The sequence below is a fragment of the Ursus maritimus genome, unplaced genomic scaffold, assembly GCF_017311325.1.
Source record: "Ursus maritimus isolate PB19 unplaced genomic scaffold, ASM1731132v1 scaffold_34, whole genome shotgun sequence".
In the NCBI taxonomy this organism is placed as follows: Eukaryota; Metazoa; Chordata; class Mammalia; order Carnivora; family Ursidae; genus Ursus; species Ursus maritimus.
The window spans coordinates 6,447,448-6,469,297 of record NW_024426008.1 but is presented as its reverse complement, the minus strand read 5'-3'; the positions used below and the strand labels follow the sequence as shown (position 1 = coordinate 6,469,297).

At 41.0% G+C, this 21,850-nt stretch overlaps 1 protein-coding gene across 1 annotated transcript in view; it reads right to left on the bottom strand.

Moving 5' to 3' along the window:
- Positions 1 to 3,895: 3,895 nt before the first annotated feature.
- LOC121100111 (FERM domain-containing protein 3-like) overlaps positions 3,896 to 21,850 on the bottom strand; it is a gene marked incomplete at its 5' end in the record, with an annotated part of 32,031 nt that continues 14,076 nt past the window's right edge. Inside the window, one exon of the mRNA XM_040620209.1 lies at positions 3,896 to 7,777. Coding sequence (XP_040476143.1) covers positions 7,182 to 7,777 — 596 coding nt within the window. The remainder of the gene's footprint in view (positions 7,778 to 21,850) is intronic.

The following is a 21,850-nucleotide window of genomic DNA, read 5'->3' as shown; positions in this document are numbered from 1 at the left end:
TCAACCAGGAGTGATTTTGCCTTTGGGGGGGGGGAGCTACCTTGGGTCCTAATAATGGGCAATTCCAATTAGCCTCTGAAAGCAAGAGTGACAAGACACATTAGCACCAAAAGTAGGGCCCCACCCAGATTTGGCGCTCCTAAGTACAGGAGGGCACCTCCTCCCCTGTGTAGAGTGGTTCTGGGCAGTCCCTACACCTGCTTTCAGCTGTACTCTCCTCCACTGGGTGAGACAGCCAGCTTGAATCGGAGGAGGAGGAGTGGTAGCAGCAAGAGATTTGGAAGTTGCCCAGTTGGGACTTTGTCGCTCAAGTGCTCCAAGAAGGGTTCGGTTTATGGTGAAGTGGGAGGTGCTCTGCGCTCAGTCATTCAGGCATCCAAGTTGTTGGCAGCTCTAATAACCCCAACTGCTGGCCTCAAGGTCACTGCAGGTGCTAACAGCCAGTGGCAAAAGGGAGGCCTGCACCTTGGAAGTGTAGGGCGTGGAAGTGATACAGATCACTTCCTGTCCAAATTCCACTGGCCAGAACTCAGGAATACAGCCTACCTAAGTTCACAAGGGCTGGGAAGTGTGGTCTGTCTGTGCACAAGATGAAGAGGAAATGGTTTTGGTGTTCAGCTGCCAGTCTCTGGCACAAGAAATTCACAGAATGGGAGACTTGCAGTAAAATGTGTACAAGGTGTCCCCAGGCCATTTAAGGTAGGCATGTGCGCGGGAACGCCTGGTCTGTTGAGGCGGACTGCCTTGAAAGGCCACTTTCCTGCTGTGATTCCTTGTGCCTGATAATGTTTGGTTCACATTGCAGCTTATGTTCTGGGAAGAGCGCACATGGAACATTAATGTCAAACAGGTGCCAAGCTGGCCGACGTTTCTCAGTACAAATGATCAAGTTGGCTCGCGTGTGCTTGGTGTGAGCAGTCGCTCACGGTTAAACTGATGATCAGTGTTCTGTATGTGCAGCTAGAAATGTCGAATTCAGGGCTGTGGAGGTAAAAGGAGCATTGAGATCATTCTAAGCCACCTGCCTCCCTTTAACAAGAAATTCCACGTTATACATGGTGAATAAGTCAAGTGTGTAGCATTAAATATTCAGTGCAAGTCTCATTTAAAATGGTTTTCTGTGTAATTTATAGTCTTATACCAAATCACATGATAGGACAAACTTTGGTAAATTTCAATCTGATTTTTTATGGCAAGGAGGAGAATATGAGTATCAGGCAATAATCCTTCCCTATTTTACTTCATCGATATTTTAGAGAAAGAAGTTGGAGCAGTTGTCGGAAGAGGGCACCTGGCCGACTGAGCCAAGCCTTACAGGAAGAATGTCTGGAGTAGTCCTAGCTCATACCTGGTGTTGTGACATAATCGTTAAAAACACCCCCCTTTCACTCTCAGAGGAGTTCTGGTTTGGGCAGTAAATTACACAGGAACCCTGTGACCAGGAAGCAGCGTGTTTATGCGGCCACCATGTTCAAGGTCTGGTTTGCAACTTGGCAGAACCAGCAGGTCAGGGCTGTCAGGACACTTGGGCTGAGCCAGGATGGGAGGAAGCTGATTCTCACCAAGGGAATTACAGGAGATTGATGCTTAAACCAAAACACTGAATTTTTAACTTATTATGATAAGCCTGCCAAGCAAGAGTGGAAACGAATGTGGGTTTATTAGTCTGTTCTCTTCCTTGAAGGATGGTCTCCTCAGAAAGCCAATTTTCATGGTCATTATTCTTGTGGATGGGGAGTTTTACGGTGACCAGTGTTAGCTGGGGGAGCTGCTGTAATTTGCAAGACATGTTTCAGTACTTGGTACCCACAGAAGGTATAACCTTTGTCCTACGAAGAGTTTTCCTTTACAACCAGAGAAGTGGCCTTGGGTCTCTTTCCAAGGAGATATTTGGGGTAAGCGTCAGCCATAGAGGAAGAATAGCGATGTGTGGTTCCAACTCACCCCTTGTTCTTTCCTAATATTAAGTCGCAAGTTCCCGCACCCACTTGCAAGGCCGATCAGGGCCAGTGGCGGTAGTAGACATCCCCTGATGCCTGAGGTTCAGCCAGAGGCAGTCTTCTCCTCCTCTCCTCCTTGCTGGCAACACTGGGGGTTGCAGAGATCCTAAATATTCTGGAGCGTACTTAGTGTGAATCTTGCCCCCGGCCACCACCTCAGTTCCCAGTAGACAATAGACACCAAGGGCCAGGAGAGGATTAAAATCAGTTTTATTAATGGATTGGAGAACACAGCTGGTATCTGAGACCCAAGCGAGAGCTTCTTCTGTCCTCTCTGAAGTGACGACAGCTGAGCCCACTGGGCGAGGCTTGCCAAACTTACCCACCCTGTCACAGACCGAGGCTGGAAGGTGGAGAGCCGAGTCCTGGCTGGGCCCACCACGGGCAGGTCCTGCTGGGTCTGTTTACTGCATGTAGACTGGAAGCCCAAAAGCAGGTCCAAGAGAAAGAGAGAGAGAGAAGAAGCAGGAGGACAAGTAAGCAGGGACCTTTAGTACATTATCTCCACCCAGTAGAGAAAGATGGCCCAAAGAGTCTCAAATTCATCAACCACAACCATCCCGAGGTCAGCCCAGAGGTGAAAGCTTCTCCCCAGTACTTTCCTGCCAGGCTGGGGTGTGGTTAGGAGAGCTCTTCCCTATTTGGCTAAGCAAAGGAATGGAGGAATGAGGAAAAGCGTTCTCCCAAGAGGTGAGGTTGGGGCTGGAGCCTGGACTGCTCAAGGAATAAGTAGTCAAGGGTCACTTGGTGAGAACCTTACAGTCTGCAGACACTAAGCCAAACAAAGGCGCTAGCTACAGCTGCTGGAGCTGGGACCGCGGGTCCCTAAGTCACCTCATGCCTGAGTAATGACCACAGAATTCTTTTCCTTGCCTGCACTCTACAGCCTGGACCTCTGACGGCCGCTGAGTAAGAACCTGACAGACCTCCCTCCGCCACTCCCTACCGCCGAGATGGGGCCATGATGAAAAGGTACAAACTTCCGGTTATAAGTTCTGGCTGGAGATGTAATAGTACAACATGGGGACTCTAGTTAACAATCCCGTATTGTACTGAAGGTCGCTAAGAGAGTAGGTCTTACAAGTTCTCATCACAAGAAAAAATTTTGTGATCCTTGAGGTGATGGATATTGACTAAACGTCCTGTGCGATCATTTCACAACATATACATATATCTAACCATGTTGTACACCTAAAACGAATACAATTTTATGTCAATTAAAGCTCAGTAAAACAGAGATTGACAGACTCAAGAGGCCACCACAGCTGCGGTGCAATTTGGCTCGACACCCATGGCATTCCCGCCGTACAGGCAGCCCCTTTGGCTTCCTTCACAGTAACACCTTCTGAGGTAGCCGTCAGGGATGGAATGGTTAGCTTTGCGACAAACCAAAGCAGCGGGCCTTTCAGGCCATGCTGTTTGGAGGGAAGGGCAAGAGTAGAAGAATAAGGTTCTACTAGGGTCCATGAACAGGTTGAGGTTTCATGGCAAGCGTGGAGAGTGGAGTCGGAGGGAGCTCTCTCTGGCACAGGAAAGCACCCTTTTCTGCCAGACCTGATGACCTACTAACCTGACATCCTGAAAGCCTTCCTCCTATCTATAATGAAGAACATGTCTCATCTATTTTTTCCCATGCTTTGCTATTTCTCTAGCTATCTTAATGCTATAGCTGTCTTTTATGTTTGGGTCCATTTTCAGAACACTCAATACTCCTGGGTGTAGTCTGAGTGATTTATGCAAGGGCTTAACCCCATCCATTACCTGTGATTTTTTTTTTTCATACTATCACCATTCAAGGGTGACCTCATTCACAGTCCTATACGGCACCTTTCTGTAGTTCCAGCAGGCTATTTATGCAACTTTACTTTGAATAAAACTAAATGATTGCAGAAACATTTTTCCCCAGAGTATTTTTATTAGGGATTCCTGCCACCATATTAACATATAAAACAATCTGGATGTTGACATAGAAATGCAGATTTTACTATACAAAGATAAGGCTCCAATCACAGGTAACATGGCCCCCATATCTCTAGTATTTCAGTGAAATCACCTTTTGAATTCTTCCCCGAGTTGTCTTTATAAATATTAGACAAACCACAAAATATATTCCAAATACATTAACATTTTACAGTATGTTCCAAGCACAGACAGAAATACACGATACTTTACCTACATTTTTTTTCATGATCCATCTTGCATTAGCACTAAAGACAAGATTGTGTGTGTATATGTATTTGCCATATATGTGTGTATATAAAACCACAAATGTACACACAGTTGTTTCCATGGAAAATTGAAACCTTTGAGACTGTGGGTTTTACCCCATGATATCTGAGAGGAAAAAGGAACAATAGCATGTCACAAACTCCTCAATTGCGGAAAAATAAACAGAACTCTGTATGAAGGGCATATCAGTTGTGTGTATGCAAATACACACATATATACAGATTCATATCTAAACACACCTATACCAAGAATATGGAATATACATATACTCACACACTTGCTTTGAATTCTGTATCTCACTATATTATATACTCTCCATCTTTGGAAGCACTTTTCTCATTTGATTCGGGCAGCTGGCGACTCTCTCAACAGAACTGAAGTGGATATTTCTAAGACGCTGATTCCATTCTGACAAAATGGCATTTCAGGATCCCAGTTTTAGGTTTGGTGGCTATTGCTTAAAATCGGCAGACCCTATTCTGTTAACTCCTTCGCTTAAAATCATTTCTATTCAGTAAGGACATTTTTGCCTAAAAGAGATGTTAGCTGGCAATGTTAAAATATATGGATGACTCCCTGATGTAAATCTGCATGGTTGGCTTCTGTGTGGTGTTTATCCTGTCAGTATTTCAGTATTTTATGATGGGCAATATATTACTTCCATAATTAAAATATTTAATATTACTTTAGAAGGGCAGGGGCTAGGTTCGTTATGGTTAGAACGTCAAAGGCAAAGCTATGAAGCGTGATTACAAGGGGGACTAAGTTTGTGCAGACTACACTGGGGTACCCTTTAGTCAGCAACTATGCCTTGGAAGTCATAACAAAGGGGTAAAAACCCTCAATTTCAAAGCTGGCCATTTGAAAACTTCCAAAATAAACTATAGAAAATATATTCTATGTTGGTATCAAATTTCAGGTATTAAATATTCTTCAATAAAAAGCAAAATAAATCACTGAAAGCACATGGGAGAAAACACCTTACAAACTTCATAGCAAATGTATATCATAGTTTGTGCAACTGAAGCCTTTTAAAGCTAACTCTTTTTTTTAAAGATTTTATTTATTTATTCGACAGAGATAGAGACAGCCAGCGAGAGAGGGAACACAAGCAGGGGGAGTGGGAGAGGAAGAAGCAGGCTCCCAGCGGAGGAGCCTGATGTGGGGCTCGATCCCATAACGCCGGGATCACGCCCTGAGCTGAAGGCAGATGCTGTGCCACCCAGACGCCCCTTAAAGCGAACTTTTAAAACTTATTTTCAAACTTGAATAGAGCACTCAGAGCTCCATGAATGGCCAATTTAGAAATGATGCTAATGCCAGAGTCGGAGCGTCTATTGCAGTTAGAGAATACGGGCACCCGATCTCTTTGTGAATGAAGGCAATAGAATATTCTCGATCCCTGGAGAAATCCGAATGCACTATGCCCTGAGCTCCATACTCTGTTCTTCCTCAATTATACCACAGCATTGGTAAGTACTCCGCCTGGGGAAGCATCAGAGCCTTTCTATTTTGGATCTTATGGTATGAAGGAAGGTACTAGAACATTTGTTCCCTCTGCTCTCTGGTTAGGAAGTCCTTTTACTATTTCACCCAAGCTGAAATGCTAGATCCTCTGATGAGTCCCTTCCACTTTCTTAATGGAAGCCCCAATTAGGAACGAGTGACGATCTTAAGGAAAAGAGGATAATGGCCACCACCAAGGAAGATCATTAGCATTTATCAAAAAGCCAACCGCCATTCTTTTCATATCCTCTCTTTCTCTCTCACACTTCTTTTGAAGTTTCTTCCACTGAGTCACAATGAATGGCATGAGGGACCCAAAAAATATGCCTTAAGGTTTCTCCACTTTTATTTAGACCCACTTAAACATATTCAACGCGGACAGCAAGTGCACATTCTTTACACCAGCCGATACCATGCATCACCACCGCTTTCATAAAAGATGGTTTGCCTACCACTCCTGGGGTAGCAGCCTCCCCAGAACTGTTTTGCTACTTGCCCAATTCCCATCTGTTTCTACTCTTGGGTTAATGTACAATAATATGCAATTAACTAGCATCACTTTAAACTTTTTTCTTTTGAAGTTTCACCTTCTTTTAAAGACATTCTGCTTCCCCACCCAAACTACGTGGACAGAATGCAAATGAAGGTAATAAGTCATCTTGTCCAAATACTTTGAAAAAATGGACCACCCTGTGTCCACTTGAGTCTTCTCAGTTCCTCCATCCTCCATTTCAAGAGCTTACTTACTACAGTGTCTTTCTACCTATTTTCTATCTATCTCATACGCAGGTAACAACAAATTATGCAATTGGTTCAGCCAAAAGTATTGTAAAAAACAACCCAGTGCCAAAACATTAGAAAATTCCTGACATACCCCTTGTGCATTAGTCTTATGATCTGTACACTTACTTAAATAACTCCAGGAGGCTGCTTTTTTTTTTTTGCTAAAAATTTACCAAAATATTTTGAACACATAAAAATATTTTAAAAAAAAACAGAAAACAAAAGCCCAGCATAAATTTAGTTGTATAGGCATTGGTTAGAGGACATTGTCTTCACTAAGGATTATATTCAAAAACGTTCTCTTGGGTTGTTCCTAAAATTCTGAACCTTATAATGGTGCTAACTATAAAAAAAGGGGAAATCTAATTCAGCTCAATGTATTATAATATAATAGAGAAAGAGTATGTCTGTCATATAATAAAAAATAAACACATTTTTGGTTATTTAAAGGCCATCTTCCTGACCTGTAACGAAAATAACTGTATCTGACTTGAACTTAATTGCCGTGAATTACAGAAAGCTAACTTAAAGTTTTCAGTAGTCAGTAAGGAACCTGTCCATGGCCCTGTGACCATTCAGAACCAGGCATTTGCTGAAAAAAACAAAAACAAAAAGCAAACCACTAGTATTGAATATAGCCCTTAGTCATATGCGATACGAACTTTATGAGCAACCCAGCATGTAGAGAATGAGGGTTACTTTGCCAGCCACCCACTCCTTTAGAGGACAGTAGTAGTCATAGTGAAACTGCTCAAACTCTGGCGTCTGGCGGATTTCACATAAGAAGGAGAGATCAATACCTGACTCCAAAAGGAGGAGGAGCAGGGGGAATACAAAGAGCAGCAGCCCCAGGCCCACCACCAGGAGCCTGGAAAAACTCTTGACCAGTGGGTTCACCCGAATATGGCCGCTCAGAATGTCATAGCTCCACGACAAAGCTTGGCGAGCCTCCTTCAGCTCTTCTTCTTCCGCCATCAAAAAGGCATGTTCGTCTGCTTCCAGCTCCTCAAACGAATCTGTGTCTTCTCTTTCCAACTCCGGCCTCGATGGACAGTCAAAGAGCATGTCAATCTCATCGTCATCCACAGGGGTGGGGAGCAGGCTGGCACTTGGGTTGTATGCCAGTTCGGAGATGGTCAGGGGCTCTTCTTTGATTTTCTCTTCCTCTTCACTTGGGGGGTTTTCGTACTCCCGGGCTTCCTTCACTGGTGAGCTAGAGATCAGAGGGGCAGAAATGTCTTCTTTGGGTAATGGAACACCTGTAAAGAGACATTTTTTTCCCTTAATTTTATATTTCAGGTTGGTTCCCTCCCTCCCCCCACAGAGATCTATAAATGGCAACTAACAAAAAAGAAAAAAAATGGAATTCAAGGAATCTATGAAATTATTTTGCAGAATCCTGACTTTTAACAAGGCCATTTTAGTAAAAGACCCGAAGGTTAGCATGCTAAACCCAAAATAAGCAATCCATCTCAAATAGTTGGCAATATTTACAGTATTTATGTGTATAATTAGGGTCTGCAAACCTCCAACTTTGGTTAGGTCTGCAAGAATAAGAGGACAATAAACCACTATTATAATTTTGAGTGGTGTCTTTTAGAAGTCAACATTTACTATAATATTTCATTAGATGACAAATTATAGAATCTACTATTCAATGATAGAATCTACTATTCAATGATAGTCTAATTTTTATGTATTCTAGTCTTTGTTCCAGGCACAAGTTAGTGGTTTCTAGTTTTATATAACTGCAATCATGTAAGTATAAACTTGCACGAGCTCCCTTCATTTAACATTTAAACTTAGACATTCTCCATGTTGAAATGAACTCCCATAGTATTTACAATGGTTGCCAAATTCTCTACTAATCTAACAAGCTGCCTACTGGCAAACATTTAGGTGTTTTTTTTTGTTTGTTTGTTTTTTTTTTTTTTTTTTTTACAACTGCAAACAAAGATGCTAGGAGACATCTTTACATATAAAAGCTTTTTTACCCTCTTTTTGAGTTCATTTGCCACAAAAAGGTATCTGAAAGGAAAATTGCTTGGTCGGAGGGGGTTTTCTCAGCTCTACATGTTAACAGATGGCTAGTGGAGTTGTCTAGGCCAGCTCTCCTCATTTGGAGTCTTGGGTTCTTAGTGGGAAATAAAGGTCTGGCTGCATCAAAGCCATGTTCCTCAGGGCGGATCTACAATGTGATAAAGTGGTAGCCAGGGGCATTAAGTAACGAAAAACCAGCTTTGTACTACTACATTTCAGGATTCCTAAGACGTGCAAGAAGTGATATCACCAAGTTGCCAACACAGGCCATACTGGACTTAGCTGTTGTTCTTGTGAGGGGGAGCAAACAACTATTCCTGGACAAGACACCAAGAAGACAATCCCTGAACGTGGGAGTGAGGCTAAAACAGACCACACTACAAGGGAAGGGGCATGGCTACATGCTGCCCATAGTGCCTCTTCCCTGGCCCGTGACTGGCCCCATGCTGGGACGTCTTCTGAGAGCCCGAAGGTGAGATCCAGGATTGTGGGTTGCTTCAAGGGAGCTGGTTTTGCCTCAGAGAGATTACAGGGGAATCTGCGGGGCTCAAAAACTGGGAATATGATTGGGACAGAGAAGCAGGGAGGGGCCTTTCCACAAGCAACACTTGGATCTGGGCAGACCTAGTGCATACCTGCGGTGCCCAAGTAGTAATCCCACGCAGTGGCTCGGTTCATTTGCAGAACCGAGTCAGGGGTACAGTCCGATCCCTGGGACTGCAGCAGGGTTCAGGTCTGATTTGGGTCCTCAGATGAGTTTTATCAGCCCTGAAGCCTGGTCTGCCCCATCTCCAGGCAGAAAAACTGGGTCATAACCCCACACTCAGTAGAGCCTGGCTCTTGGCCCCTCTCAACAAGAAAGCCTGATGGGGAAAATTAAAAGTTGCCTGAACGGGGCCCTCCCAGGCAAAAGGGTTGAGTCACAGCTCGAGGCTGTGGAGAGTAGTCCCCAGACCCACGTGACAGGAAGGCCTGGTGAGAACACCTGTAAACTACATAAGACTTGGCAACATTCAGGCTGAGGGGTAGGTGGGGAGAGCTGATTGCCCTCAGAGCAAAGCAAGGCGTCCTCCTCAGCCAGAAAAACTGTGGCATGAGTCAGCTCGGGTAAGGACAACAAAGAGCCTTACTGGCCTCTGACCTGCCTCTCCTGCTGTGTCCAGGCAAGGAAACTAATTCATAGCCCCACTCATTGCTGAAGAGCGCTCAGCCTCTCTGACCAAGGCACCTCACCAGAACGCATCAGAAATTGCATAGCCCATCCAACAGCCCTGCTCACAAAGAGCAAACCCTGTGGCTTTCCTTGTCTGCAGAGCAAAACTGGTAGCCTCACCTGCCCAGGATATCCAGTGCGTACTCTTGCTTCAGGTCCCCAGACAACAAACTATGCAGGCCCTGGGTCCTGTCTTGCTGCCCTGGCAGGGCAGGGAAGATAATTCATAGCCCCACTTTAACTGCTGAGTATAAGACCCAGTTGTGACCATCTAGTAAGAAAGACTACCCAGAGAATCCAGGCAACTTGGTGTCCATCTTACAGCCTTACTTAGGGAACCAAGCCAGCCATCCTACCCAGCTGTTCTCAGTCAGTGGCACACCCACCCACCCATGACCTCAGAGCTTAAACACTTGCCATGCCCCAAAATAGCCCCTAACAGTAGGCCCACCTGCCCTAGGATGTTACCAGTAGACACGTTCAGAAACCCAAACTGAGCTGTTGAAGAATTCTGTCTGCCAAAATGAACCTGTAAAGTCTGGGAGAGGAGATCACTTACCACTTGCAGATACCAAAGTAGCTAACTGGTGATCAGTCATCACAATAAGTCAGGTAAGTATGACCACACCAAGGCAAACTAATTAAGGCACTAATTACTAACCCTAAGGAAATAGAGATCTGTGAGCTGTCAAAGAACACATAGGTGGCTAAACAAAATTAGGAAAATGAAAATGAGAAGTTCAACAAAGAAACAGAAACCATCAAAAAAAAAAAATCCTAGAGCTGGAAAATACAGTAACTGAACTGAAGAATTCAAAAGCACACTCGACTACGCAGAAGAAAAAATCAGCAACCGGGATGATTGGACAAATTATCCAGTCAGAAAAAATGAAAAAGATGAGATCGCAACCTACAGAACCCAATGAAAGAAACTATCAGCATTATGGAAATTCAAGAAGGAAGAGAGAAAAGGATAAAAGTATACTTAAAGCAACAATGGCTGGGCTTCTGGTCTAAGACAGCAATAAAGGGAGACCCTGAACTTACTTCTCCCACATATACACCAAATCTACAGCTAGTTACAGAGCAGTTCCTCCTGAGGAACTGTGAGCTGAATGAGCAGCTTTTGCACAACATGACAGAGCACAGAAGGGCAAGAGAGGTGGAGACACTGTAATGAAGGAAACCCCTACCCCTCATGCTACAGACTGCATAGGGAAGGGGTAGTACTGAGGGACGATGCATAGATTCATTGCTCTGGAGCACAGAAAACAACCTGTGGTTAAAAGAGCAACTAGACTATATAAGATTAAGCCCTAGAACTCTGCCAGATGGCAGCAGAACTGCTGGAACTCTCTTTGGGTCAGAAGGACTGGCAAGCGCCATGGTTTACATTCCCCCTCCACCTTGATAGCACTGGAGGGAGCAGGGTCTGGATAAAATAGCGAGCCTGCCACCCCAGTGAGCCCTGGGCACCTAGCCCAGACCAGTCCTGGATGCCCTGGGGCACACAAAAAGAGCTGTGGTTTAAAAGAACAGCAAGGATGTAAGGGATCCAGCCCTAGAAATCTGCCTAATGTCAGGAGAGCTGCTGGAACTCTCTTCAGGTCAGAGGAGCTGGTGACCACCATAGTTTACAATCTCCCTCCATCTTGATAGCATGGATAGGAGCAGGGGCTGGGAGCCCTAGCTTACTGCCTCAGTGAATCCTGGGACCCTAGCCTACACTACCCCCAACTGTCCAACCAAAGTGGCCCCAGCACAGCACACCCTGAGATGTGCCTAATCCGTGCTCACTGTAGCCCCAGCTGTCTCACCAAGGTATCACATACAGTACCCTGGAACACTTCAGGCCTATACCACGTCGGCTCCAGATGACTTGCTAGGGCACCCTGACTCACATCTGCTTCCCAGAACCACCCCCTACCCAGGGCACTCCCTGCACAAAGCACCCTGGGAACACCCAGCTAGTACCTGCCTCGGTTCCAGCCACCCACCAGGGAGCACCCCAGAACTTCAGCTTCAGCTATTCTTTCAAGGTGCCCTCAGCAGAGAGCACCCTGGAACCCCAGCCCACACCAGGCACAGCTTGAGCCAGCCAAAGGAACCAGGAACACACAGTTTACACAGGATGACCATACATGTCCATTCCTTTGCGTTTGGAAGAAGTAGTTGTTCCACCTAATTCATGGAAACAAACACAAAGTCAAAATAAGGAGACACAGGAGTAGGCTCCAAATGGAATAAGACAAAAACCACAGAAAAAGAACTCCGTGAAATGGCGATAAGTAATCCACCCGATGAGTTTAAAGTAATGATCATAAAGACGCTCACTGGCCTGGAGAAAAAGAGTCAGCGAATGCAGAACTTACCCAAAGAAACGAAAAATATAAAAAAGGACCAATCAGAGTTGAAGAATACAATAACCGAAAAGAAAAATACAACAAACTAGTAGATGCAGGAGAATGAACCCATCGGTGATCTGGAAGACAGAGGATTAGAAAGCACCTAACCTGAACAGTGAAAAGAAAAAATTTGTAGAAGTGAAGACAGGTGACGGGATCTTTTGGTCAACATCAAGCAAACATACATTAGCTTTATAAGGGTCCCAGTAAGAAAAGAGAGAAGAGGCAGAAAACTTATTTGAAAAAATAAGAGCTGAAAATGTCCCTAACCTGTGGAGGGAAACCGATATCCAGGTTCAGGAAGCAGAGAACGTTCCAAACAAGATGAACTCCAAGGAGGTCCGTACAAAAACACAAAATAATTAAAACGTCAAAGTTTAATGATAAAGCCAGAATTTTAAACGACTGGTTACAACTAGTACAAGGGAAACCCCATAAGGCCATCAGCTGATTTTTCAGCAGAAACTCTGATGATATCATGCCACTCCCTCCTGGCCCGCAAAGTGCCAAAAGGAAAAAACCTACAACCAAGAATACTCTACCTGGCAAGGCTATCATTCAGAATTGAAGGAAAAATGTGGGGCATCTGGGTGGTGCAGTCAGTTAAGCAGCTGACTCTTGGTTTCAGCTCAGGTCATGAGCTCAGGGTTGTGGGATCGAGCCCGCATCAGGCTCCACACTCTGTCCCTCCCCTTACTCACTCTTTCTAAAATTAAAAAAACAAAAACAAACAGAATCGAAGGAAAAATAAAAAGGTTCTCAGAGAAACAAAAGTTAAAGGAGGTCATCACCACTAAACTGGCCTTACAAGAAATGTTAAAGGGCTTTAATTGGAATTGAAAGTAAGAAAATTATGAAAGAAAACAATTTTCTAACTAAAAGCAAAAATCCAGTAAAGGAAGTAGAACAAACACTTAAGAACCTTAAAAAAAAAAAAGTTAAAAGAAGATGTAAAATATCTTAAAAGGGGACTCGCAAAACTATGTAACATATGACAATGTATACATAAAAAGTAGAGAGGGTAGTAAAAAATGTAGTTCTTTTAGACTATGTTCAAACTTAAGCGACCATCAACATAATATAGACTGCTATATACATAGGATGTTTTATATGAGCCTAATGGTAACCACAAATAAAAAACCTGATATAGATACACAAAAAAATAAGAAAGTATCAAAAGAATAAAACTAAAGAAAGTCATCAATAGAGAACAAGAGAAAAAAGGGAGAACTACAAAAACCAAAAAGCAACTAACAAAATGTCAATAGGTATATACTGTCAGTAATTACTTTAAATGTAAATGGTCAAAATGCTCCAATCAAAAGACATAGGGTGGTAGGATGGAAGAACAAAAGAAACCCAACCCATTTATATGCTGCCTACAAGAGACACACTTCAGACCTAAAGATACCTACAGACTGAAAGTGAAAGGATGTGGAAAAAAATTCCATGTAAATGGAAGTTAAAAAAAAAAAAAGGACCAGGGTAGCAATACTCTTATCAGACAAAGACTGTAATGAGACATAGAAGGACATTACAAATGATAAAGGGATCAATCCACCAAGAGGATACAGCAATTGTAAATATATGTACAACCAATGTTGGAACACCTAATATATAAAACAAAGATGAACAGACAAAAAGGGAGACACTGATAATAATAAAATGATAGTACAGAACTTCGATACCACATTTACACCAATGAATATATCATCCAAGCAGAATATCAAGAAGGAAACTATATCCTTGAACAGCATGTAAGTTAATCTGGTCTAAACAGATACATACAGAACAAATACACATTTCTTTCAAGAACACATGGGATATTATATAAAATAGATCACATGTTAAGCCACCAAACAAGTCTCAATAAATTTAAGAAGATTGAAATCATCATGCATTTTTTTTTCTAACCACAGAGGTATGAAACTAATCACAAGGAAAAAACTGGAAAAAAAAACATGTGGAGGCTGATCAACATGCTACTAAACAAATGGGTCTGTGAAGAAATCAGAGGAAATTTAAAAACACGTGGAGACAAATTAAAATGAGAATAAAGGTCAAAACCTTTGGGACACAGCAAAAGCCACTGGAAGAGGGAAGTTTATAGCAATACAGGCCTACCTTAAGGAACAAGAAAAACCTCAAACAAACTAACCTCATTCCTAAAGGAATTAGGAAAAGAACAAATTCCAAAGTTAGTTGAAGGAATGAAATAATAAAGAGCACACATAAGTGAAATAAAGACAAAACAACAACAAACACAATGGAAAAAAAAGTCAAACCAAGAGCTGGTACTTCAAAAAGATAAAATTGATAAACTTTTAGCCAGACTCACTAAGAAAAAAGACAGGAACCAAATAAAACTCAGAAATGAAAGATGAGAAGTAACAACTGACACCACAGTAATACAATGGATTGTAAGACACAACCACAAAGATTATATGCCCACAAATTAGACAATATAGGAGAAATGGATAATTTCCTAGAAACATACAATCTTCCAAATATGAATCAGAAGTAGAAAATCTGAACAGACCAGTTACAAGTAATGAAATGGAATCGATCAAAAAACTCCTGACAAATGAAAGCCCAGGACCAGATGGATTCACAAGTGAATTCTACCAAACATTTAAAGAAGAGTTTATATGCATTCCCCTCAAATTATTAAAAAAAAAAAAATGGGAGAGGAAGGAAAGCTTCCAAATACATTCTGCAAGGCCAGCATTATCCTGACACCAAAACCAGACAGACACTACAAAAAACAAAACAAAAACAACAGAACCACAGGCCAATTTCCCTGAAGAATACAGGTCCAAAAATCCTACACAAAATATTAGCAAGCTACATTCAACCATACATCGAAAACATCATTCACCACCAACAAGTGGGATTTATTCACAAATCAATGTGAAATACCACATTAAGAAAATGAAGGATAAAAATCATATCTCAATAGATGCAGAGAAAGTATCTGACAAAATACAACACCATTCATGATAAAAACTCTAGGGTTTGAGGGACCATACCTCAACACAATAAAAGCTATATATGAAAACCCACAGCTAACATTATACTTAGTGGTGAAAAACTGAAAACTTTTACTCTAAGATCAGGAACAGAGAAAGATGTCCACTCTCACCACTCTTATCCAATATAGTACTAGAAGTTCTAGCCACAGCAATCAGACAAGAAAAAGAAATAAAATGCAAGGAAGAAGTAAAACTTTCTCTATTTGCAGATGACATGACACTATCCACAGAAAACCCTAAAGCCTCCCCCCAAAACAGAAGTAATATATGAATTCAGTAAAGTTTCAGGATACAAAATAAATACACACATATTGGTTGTTGCTATTCACTAATAATGAAATAGCAGAAAGAACACAGTCCCATTTACTAAGTGTGCTAAATACCATTTCCAGTTGCACCAAAATAAATAAAATACCTATGAGTAAATTTAACCAAGGAGGTGAAAGATCTGTACTCTGAAAACTATAAAACACTGATACAACAAATTGAACACAACACAAACAAATGGAAAGATATTACATGCTCATGGATTGGAAGAATATCATTAAAATTTCCATACTGTCCAAAGCAATCTACAGATACAATGCCATCTCTATAAAAATACCAACAGTATTTTTCATAGAACTAGACCAAATAACCCTAAAATTTGTATGGAACCACAAAAGACCCCAAATAGCAAAAGCAATCTTAAGAAAGAACAACAAAGCTGGAAGTAACACAATTCCAGATTTCAAGATATACTTTAAAGCTGCAGTAATCAAAACAGCATGGTATGGGCACAAAAAGATGTACCGTGGAAGACAGTATGGAGATTCCTCAGAAAATGAAATAGAGAAATACCATATGATCCAGTAATTCCACTACTATTTCCCCAAAGAAAATGTGAACACTCATTTGCAAAGATACATGCATCCCCAATGTGTATTGCAGCATTATTTACAATAGCCAAGATACAGAAGCAACCCACGTGTCCCGACAGATGAGCATATAAAGAAGATATGGTCTTGCACATAAAAGAAGAATGAGGTCTTGCACAACATAGGTGGACTTAGAGGGTATTATGCTAAGTGAAATAAGTCAGAGGAAGACAAGTACAAGATGATTTTACTTATATGTGGAATATAAAGAACAAAACAAAAAGTAGAAACAGACCCATAAATCCTGAGAACAAACTGATGGCTTCAGAGGCGGGGTGTGCAAGTGAGAGACACAGAGAGAAAAGGTCCATACAGCACAGGGAATATAACTAATAGTGTTGTGATAAATGACAGCGACACTTGTGGTCACCATAGCATCATGTAAAGAGAGATCAACTGTACACCTGTGACTAATGTCACACTGTGTGTCAACTATACTTCAATTTTTTAAAAAGCAACAATGGTGGAAAACTTCCTCAACCTGAAGAGAGCAATAGACATGCAGACCCAACAGACCCTGAGGACCCCCAAATAGGCTGACCCTGAATAGAGCCACACCCAGTCACATAACTAAATGGTCAGATGTGAAAGGCAACGAATTGTAACAGCAGCAAGAGACAAGAGAGAAGTTATATACAAGGGAAACCCAATGAGACTACTGGCAGATTTTCAACAGCTCCCTTTCAGGCCAGAAGGGAATGGGATGACATATTCAAGCTACTGAAAATAAACAAACCAACCAACCTGTTAAGCAAAAATGCTATAACCAATGAAACTGTCCTTCAGAAATGAAGACAGGATAAACATTTTCCTGAACAAACAAAAGCAGAGGAAATTCATCACCTCTAGACCTGCCTTACAAGAAATGCTATTGGGAGCTGTTTCGTGGAAACAAAAGCATACTAATTAACATGAAAATAAAAAAGGCAGCGTAAAACTCACTGGCAATGGTAAAATATAGTTCAAGTTGGATTGCGTAGTATGGTAAAGGTGATATGTAATCCACTTACAACTTTAAAGTTAAAAAACAGTAAAAATAATCATAACTAAAATAATTTGTACATTATAACAATCTAAAAGGTGAGGCAGAGAAGAAGTCAAAATGTAAAGCTTAGGAATTCTATTAAAGTTGAGTTGTTATTATCTTCAAATAGGGTGTTATAATTGTACGATATTTTATGTAAGTGTGGCACCTGGGTGGCTCAGTCAGTTAAGCAGCCAACTTGATTTCAGGTTATGATCTTGGGGTTCTGGGATTCACCCCCATATCAAGCTCTGCACTCAGTGGGGAGTCTGCTTCCGGATTCTCTCTTTCACTCTCTAAAATAAATCAATCTTTTTTTTAAAAAAAAAAAGGTATTTTAGGTAAGTTTCATGGTAACCGCAAGGGAAAAATCTGTAGTAATCACACAAAAGAACATGATAAAGAAGTCAAAGCCCACTGATAACCGCAAGACACCAAAACAGTAAAAAAAAAAAAGCAGGATAAGAAACAAGGAACAACGAACAAAATGGCAACAGTAAGCCCTTACTTAGAATGGCTGAGTGGATTAAAAAATGAAACAACAACATCCAACAAGATGCTGACTATAGGAGGCTCACTTTAGCATTAAAGACGCACATAGAATGGGAGTGAAAGGATGGAAAAAGATATTTCAAGCAAATGGTAACAAAAAGAAAGCAGGGGTAACTATTCTTACATGAGACAGAATAGTCTTGTATGATTCTATGTATTTCTGTGGTTTGAGTTGTAATGTTTCCTTTTAGAAGGCTGACATTACCCTCATAACAAAGCGAGAAAAGAATGTTATCAGGAAACTACGGACAATGTCCCTGATGAATATAGATACAAAAATTCTTGGTAAAATAATAGCAAACCAAATTCAGCAGCACATTAAAAGAATCATTCACCATGATCAAGTGGGAGTTACACACGGGATATGAGGATGGTTCAACCTGGGATGCAAATCAATCAGTGACATATTAATAGAATGAAAACAGAAATCAAATGATCATTTCAATAGCTGCAAAAAAGCATTTGACAAAATCCAACATCCACTTATGATACAACTCTGAACAAATTAGGTATTGAAGGAATGTTCCTCAACATAATAAAGATTATTTACGAAAAGCCCATAGCTAACATCATACTCAATGATGAAAGGTTGAATGCTTTTCCTCTAAGTTCGGGAACAAGACAAAGGTGCCCATTCTCACTTCTCCTATACAACATAGTACTGGAAGTTCTCGCAAGAGCAGCCAGTCAAGAAAAATAAAAGGCATCAGAATTAGAAAGGAAGAAATAAACCTGTCTCTGTTTATAGGTGATGTGACTTTATAAACAGAAAATCCTAAAGACTCAACTAGAAAACTCTTAGATTCAATCAATGAATTCAGTAAAGTTGCAGGATATAAAATTAACACACAAAAATCAGTAGTATTTCTATACACTGAGTTATCTGACAAAGAAATAAAATAATCCCATTTATAACATCATCAAAAACAATAAAATACTGGGGTGCCTGGGTGGCTCAGTCAATTAAGTGTCTGCCTTCGGCTCAGGTCATGATCCCAGGGTCCTGGGATTGAGCCCTGCATCAGGCTCCCTGCTCAGCGGGGAGCCTGCTTCACCCTCTCCCCTCTGCCTGCTGCTCCCCCTGCTTGTGTTCTCTCTCTCTCTGTCAAATAAATAAATAAATAAAATCTTTAAAAAAAAAAAAAAACATAAAATACTTAGGAATAAACCAGAGGTGAAAGGTCTCTACTCTGAAAACTATAAGACACTGATAAAAGAAATTGAGAGGACATAAATGGAAAGATAACCCATGTTCATGGATCAGAAGAAATAATAGTGTTAAAATGTCAATACTACCAAAAGCTATCTATAGATTCAGTGCAATACCTATCAAAATTCCAATGGCATTTTTTAAAAGATTTTATTTATTTATTTGAGAGGGAGAGAGAGGGAAAGCACAGAAGGAGAGCAAGAGGGAGAGGCAAACTCCCCACTGAGCAGAGAGCCTGGTGCAGAGCTTGATCCCAGAACCCTGAGATCATGACCTGAGCCAAAGGCAGATGCTTAACTGACTGAGCCACACAGGTGCCCCGCTAATGGCACTTTTTTTTTTATAGAAGTAGAGAAAACAATCCTAAAATGTATATAGAACCACAAAAGACATCAAAGAGCCAAAACAATCCTGAGAAGAACAAAGCAGGAGGCATCATACTTCCTAATTTCAGTAACCTACAGTAATCAAAACAATATGTTACTGGCATAAAAACAGACAAAAATACCATGGAACACAATTGAGAGCCAAGAAATAAACCCATGCATATCTGGTCAAGTAATATTTGACAATGGAGCCAAGAATACTCAAAGACAGTGTGTTCAATAAAACGGTGCTGGGAAAATTGGATATTCACATGTAAAAGAAAAAAGCTAGACCCTGTTCTTACACTACCCATAAAAATTAACTCAAAATGGATTAAAGACAAACATAAGACATGAAACCACAAAACTCCTAGAAGAAAACATGGGAAACAAGCTCCTTGATATGGGTCTTGGCAATGAATTTCTAGATTTGACACTTAAGTTATAAGCAACGACATAAAAGGTAAAGAAGAAGGACTATGTCACACTAAAAAGTTCTTCCCAGCAAAAGAAACAATCAACAAACTGAGAAGACAACCTACAGAATGGGTAAAAAAGTATTTGCAAACTGTGTATGTGATAAGGGGTTAATATATAAACATATAAAGAATTCCTACAACTAAATAGCAAAAACAAAAAACAAAAAAACAAAACAAAAAAAACCCAGAAACAAATTATGCAATTATAAATGGACTAAAACCCTGAATAAGCATTTTTCCAAGAAGATACACAAATGGCCAACAGGCATATGAAACAATGGCCACTTATATTCTCAGCAATTGAATTAAAAAAAGGAACATAGAAAAAGAAATCAGATTTGTGGTTAGCAAAGGCAGGGGGTGGGGGGAACTGGAGGAAGGGGATTAAAAGGTACAAACTTCCAGTTACAGGATAAACAAGCCCTAGGAATATAATGTAAAACATGATGACCATAGTTCACACTATTGTATGATGTACATGAAAGTTATTAAGATAATAGATCCTGAGAGTTCCCATCACAAGGAAAATTTGTTTTTTAAAAATTGCATCTATAAGAGACAATAGATGCTAACTAAACTGTGGTAATCATTTCATAGTATATGTAAATCAAGCCATTATGCTGTACACTTTGAACTTATGTAGTAATGTGTTTCAATTATATCTCAATAAAACGAGAGGAGAAAGTGCAGGAGTGAATTACTGGTTTTATCTTTCAAAATTCAACATATTTCCTGATAGTTCTACGATAGCACTGAGCAACGCATATGAACAACACCATAAAACATATACAAGGTCCAACAAGCACGTGAAAAGGTGCTCAACATCATTAGTCATTAGGGAAATACAAATCAATACCACAAAAAGATAGCTCTTTACGCCCACTAGGATGGCAATAATTTATTTTTTAAACCTGAAAATAACAAGTGTTGGTGAGGATGTGGAGAAATCTGATCTCTTGTACTGATGGGGGTTTACAAATGGTTCAGCCGCTGTGGAAAACAGTTTGGCCGTTTCCTCAAAAAGTGAAACAGAATTACCAGCAATTCCGCTCCCAAGCATGTACTCCAAAGAGTTGAAAACAAGTACTCGGGCTAATACGTGTACACAAATGTTCATGGCAGCATTATTCCAGTAGCCAGAAAGGGGAAGCAACACAAATGTCCATCAGTGGTTGCAGACATAAAACATGGTATAACCATACAATGGACTATCATTCAGCCATAACAGGCAATGAAGTATGGATACATGCTACGTGGATGAATCTCAAAAAACGTACGCTAAGTGAAAGCATACAGACACAGAGGGTCACATAATGTAGGATTCCATTGATCTGAAATAGCCAGAACAGGTTAGTCCATAAAGACAGAAAGCACACCGGTGGTTGCCAGGGGCTGAGGGGAGAGAGGAATGGGGAGTCGCTGCTTAACAGGCTTCATCATCCTTTTGGGGTGATGAAAATGTTTCGGAACTAGACGGAGGTGTTAGTTGCAAAACACTGTGAATGTACTAACTACTACTGTGTTGTTCACTTTAAAATGATTGGTTTTAGGGGTGCCTGGGGGGCTCAGCTGTTAAGCATCTGCCTTCGGCTCAGGTCATCATCCCAGGGTCCTGAGATCGAGCCCCGCATCGGGCTCCCTGCTTGGCGGGAAGCCTGCTTCTCCCTCTCACACTCCCCTTGTTTGTGTTCCCTCTCTCACTGTCTCTGTCAAATAAATAAATAAAATCTTAAAAAAAAATAAAATGGTTTTGTTACATGAATTTTGCTTCAATAAAATTTAAAAAATAAATGCAAACTATAATTTTACTACTACCATATAATACTCCATGAAGCCTGAAAGAAAATATTCACAGTGTAGGGAAAGATGACAAGAGTTAGACTCTATGATAAGCTAAATCCTGGGGTGCCTGGGTGACTCGGCTGGTTAAGCGTCTGCCTTCGGCTCAGGTCATGATTTTGGGGTCCTGAGATGGAGCCCCATGTTGGGCTTCCTGCTTGGGGGGGAACCTGCTTCTCCCTCTCCCTCTGCCCCCCTGCCTCTCATGATCTCTTCTTGTTTTCTCTCTCTCAAATAAAATCTTAAAAAAAAAAAA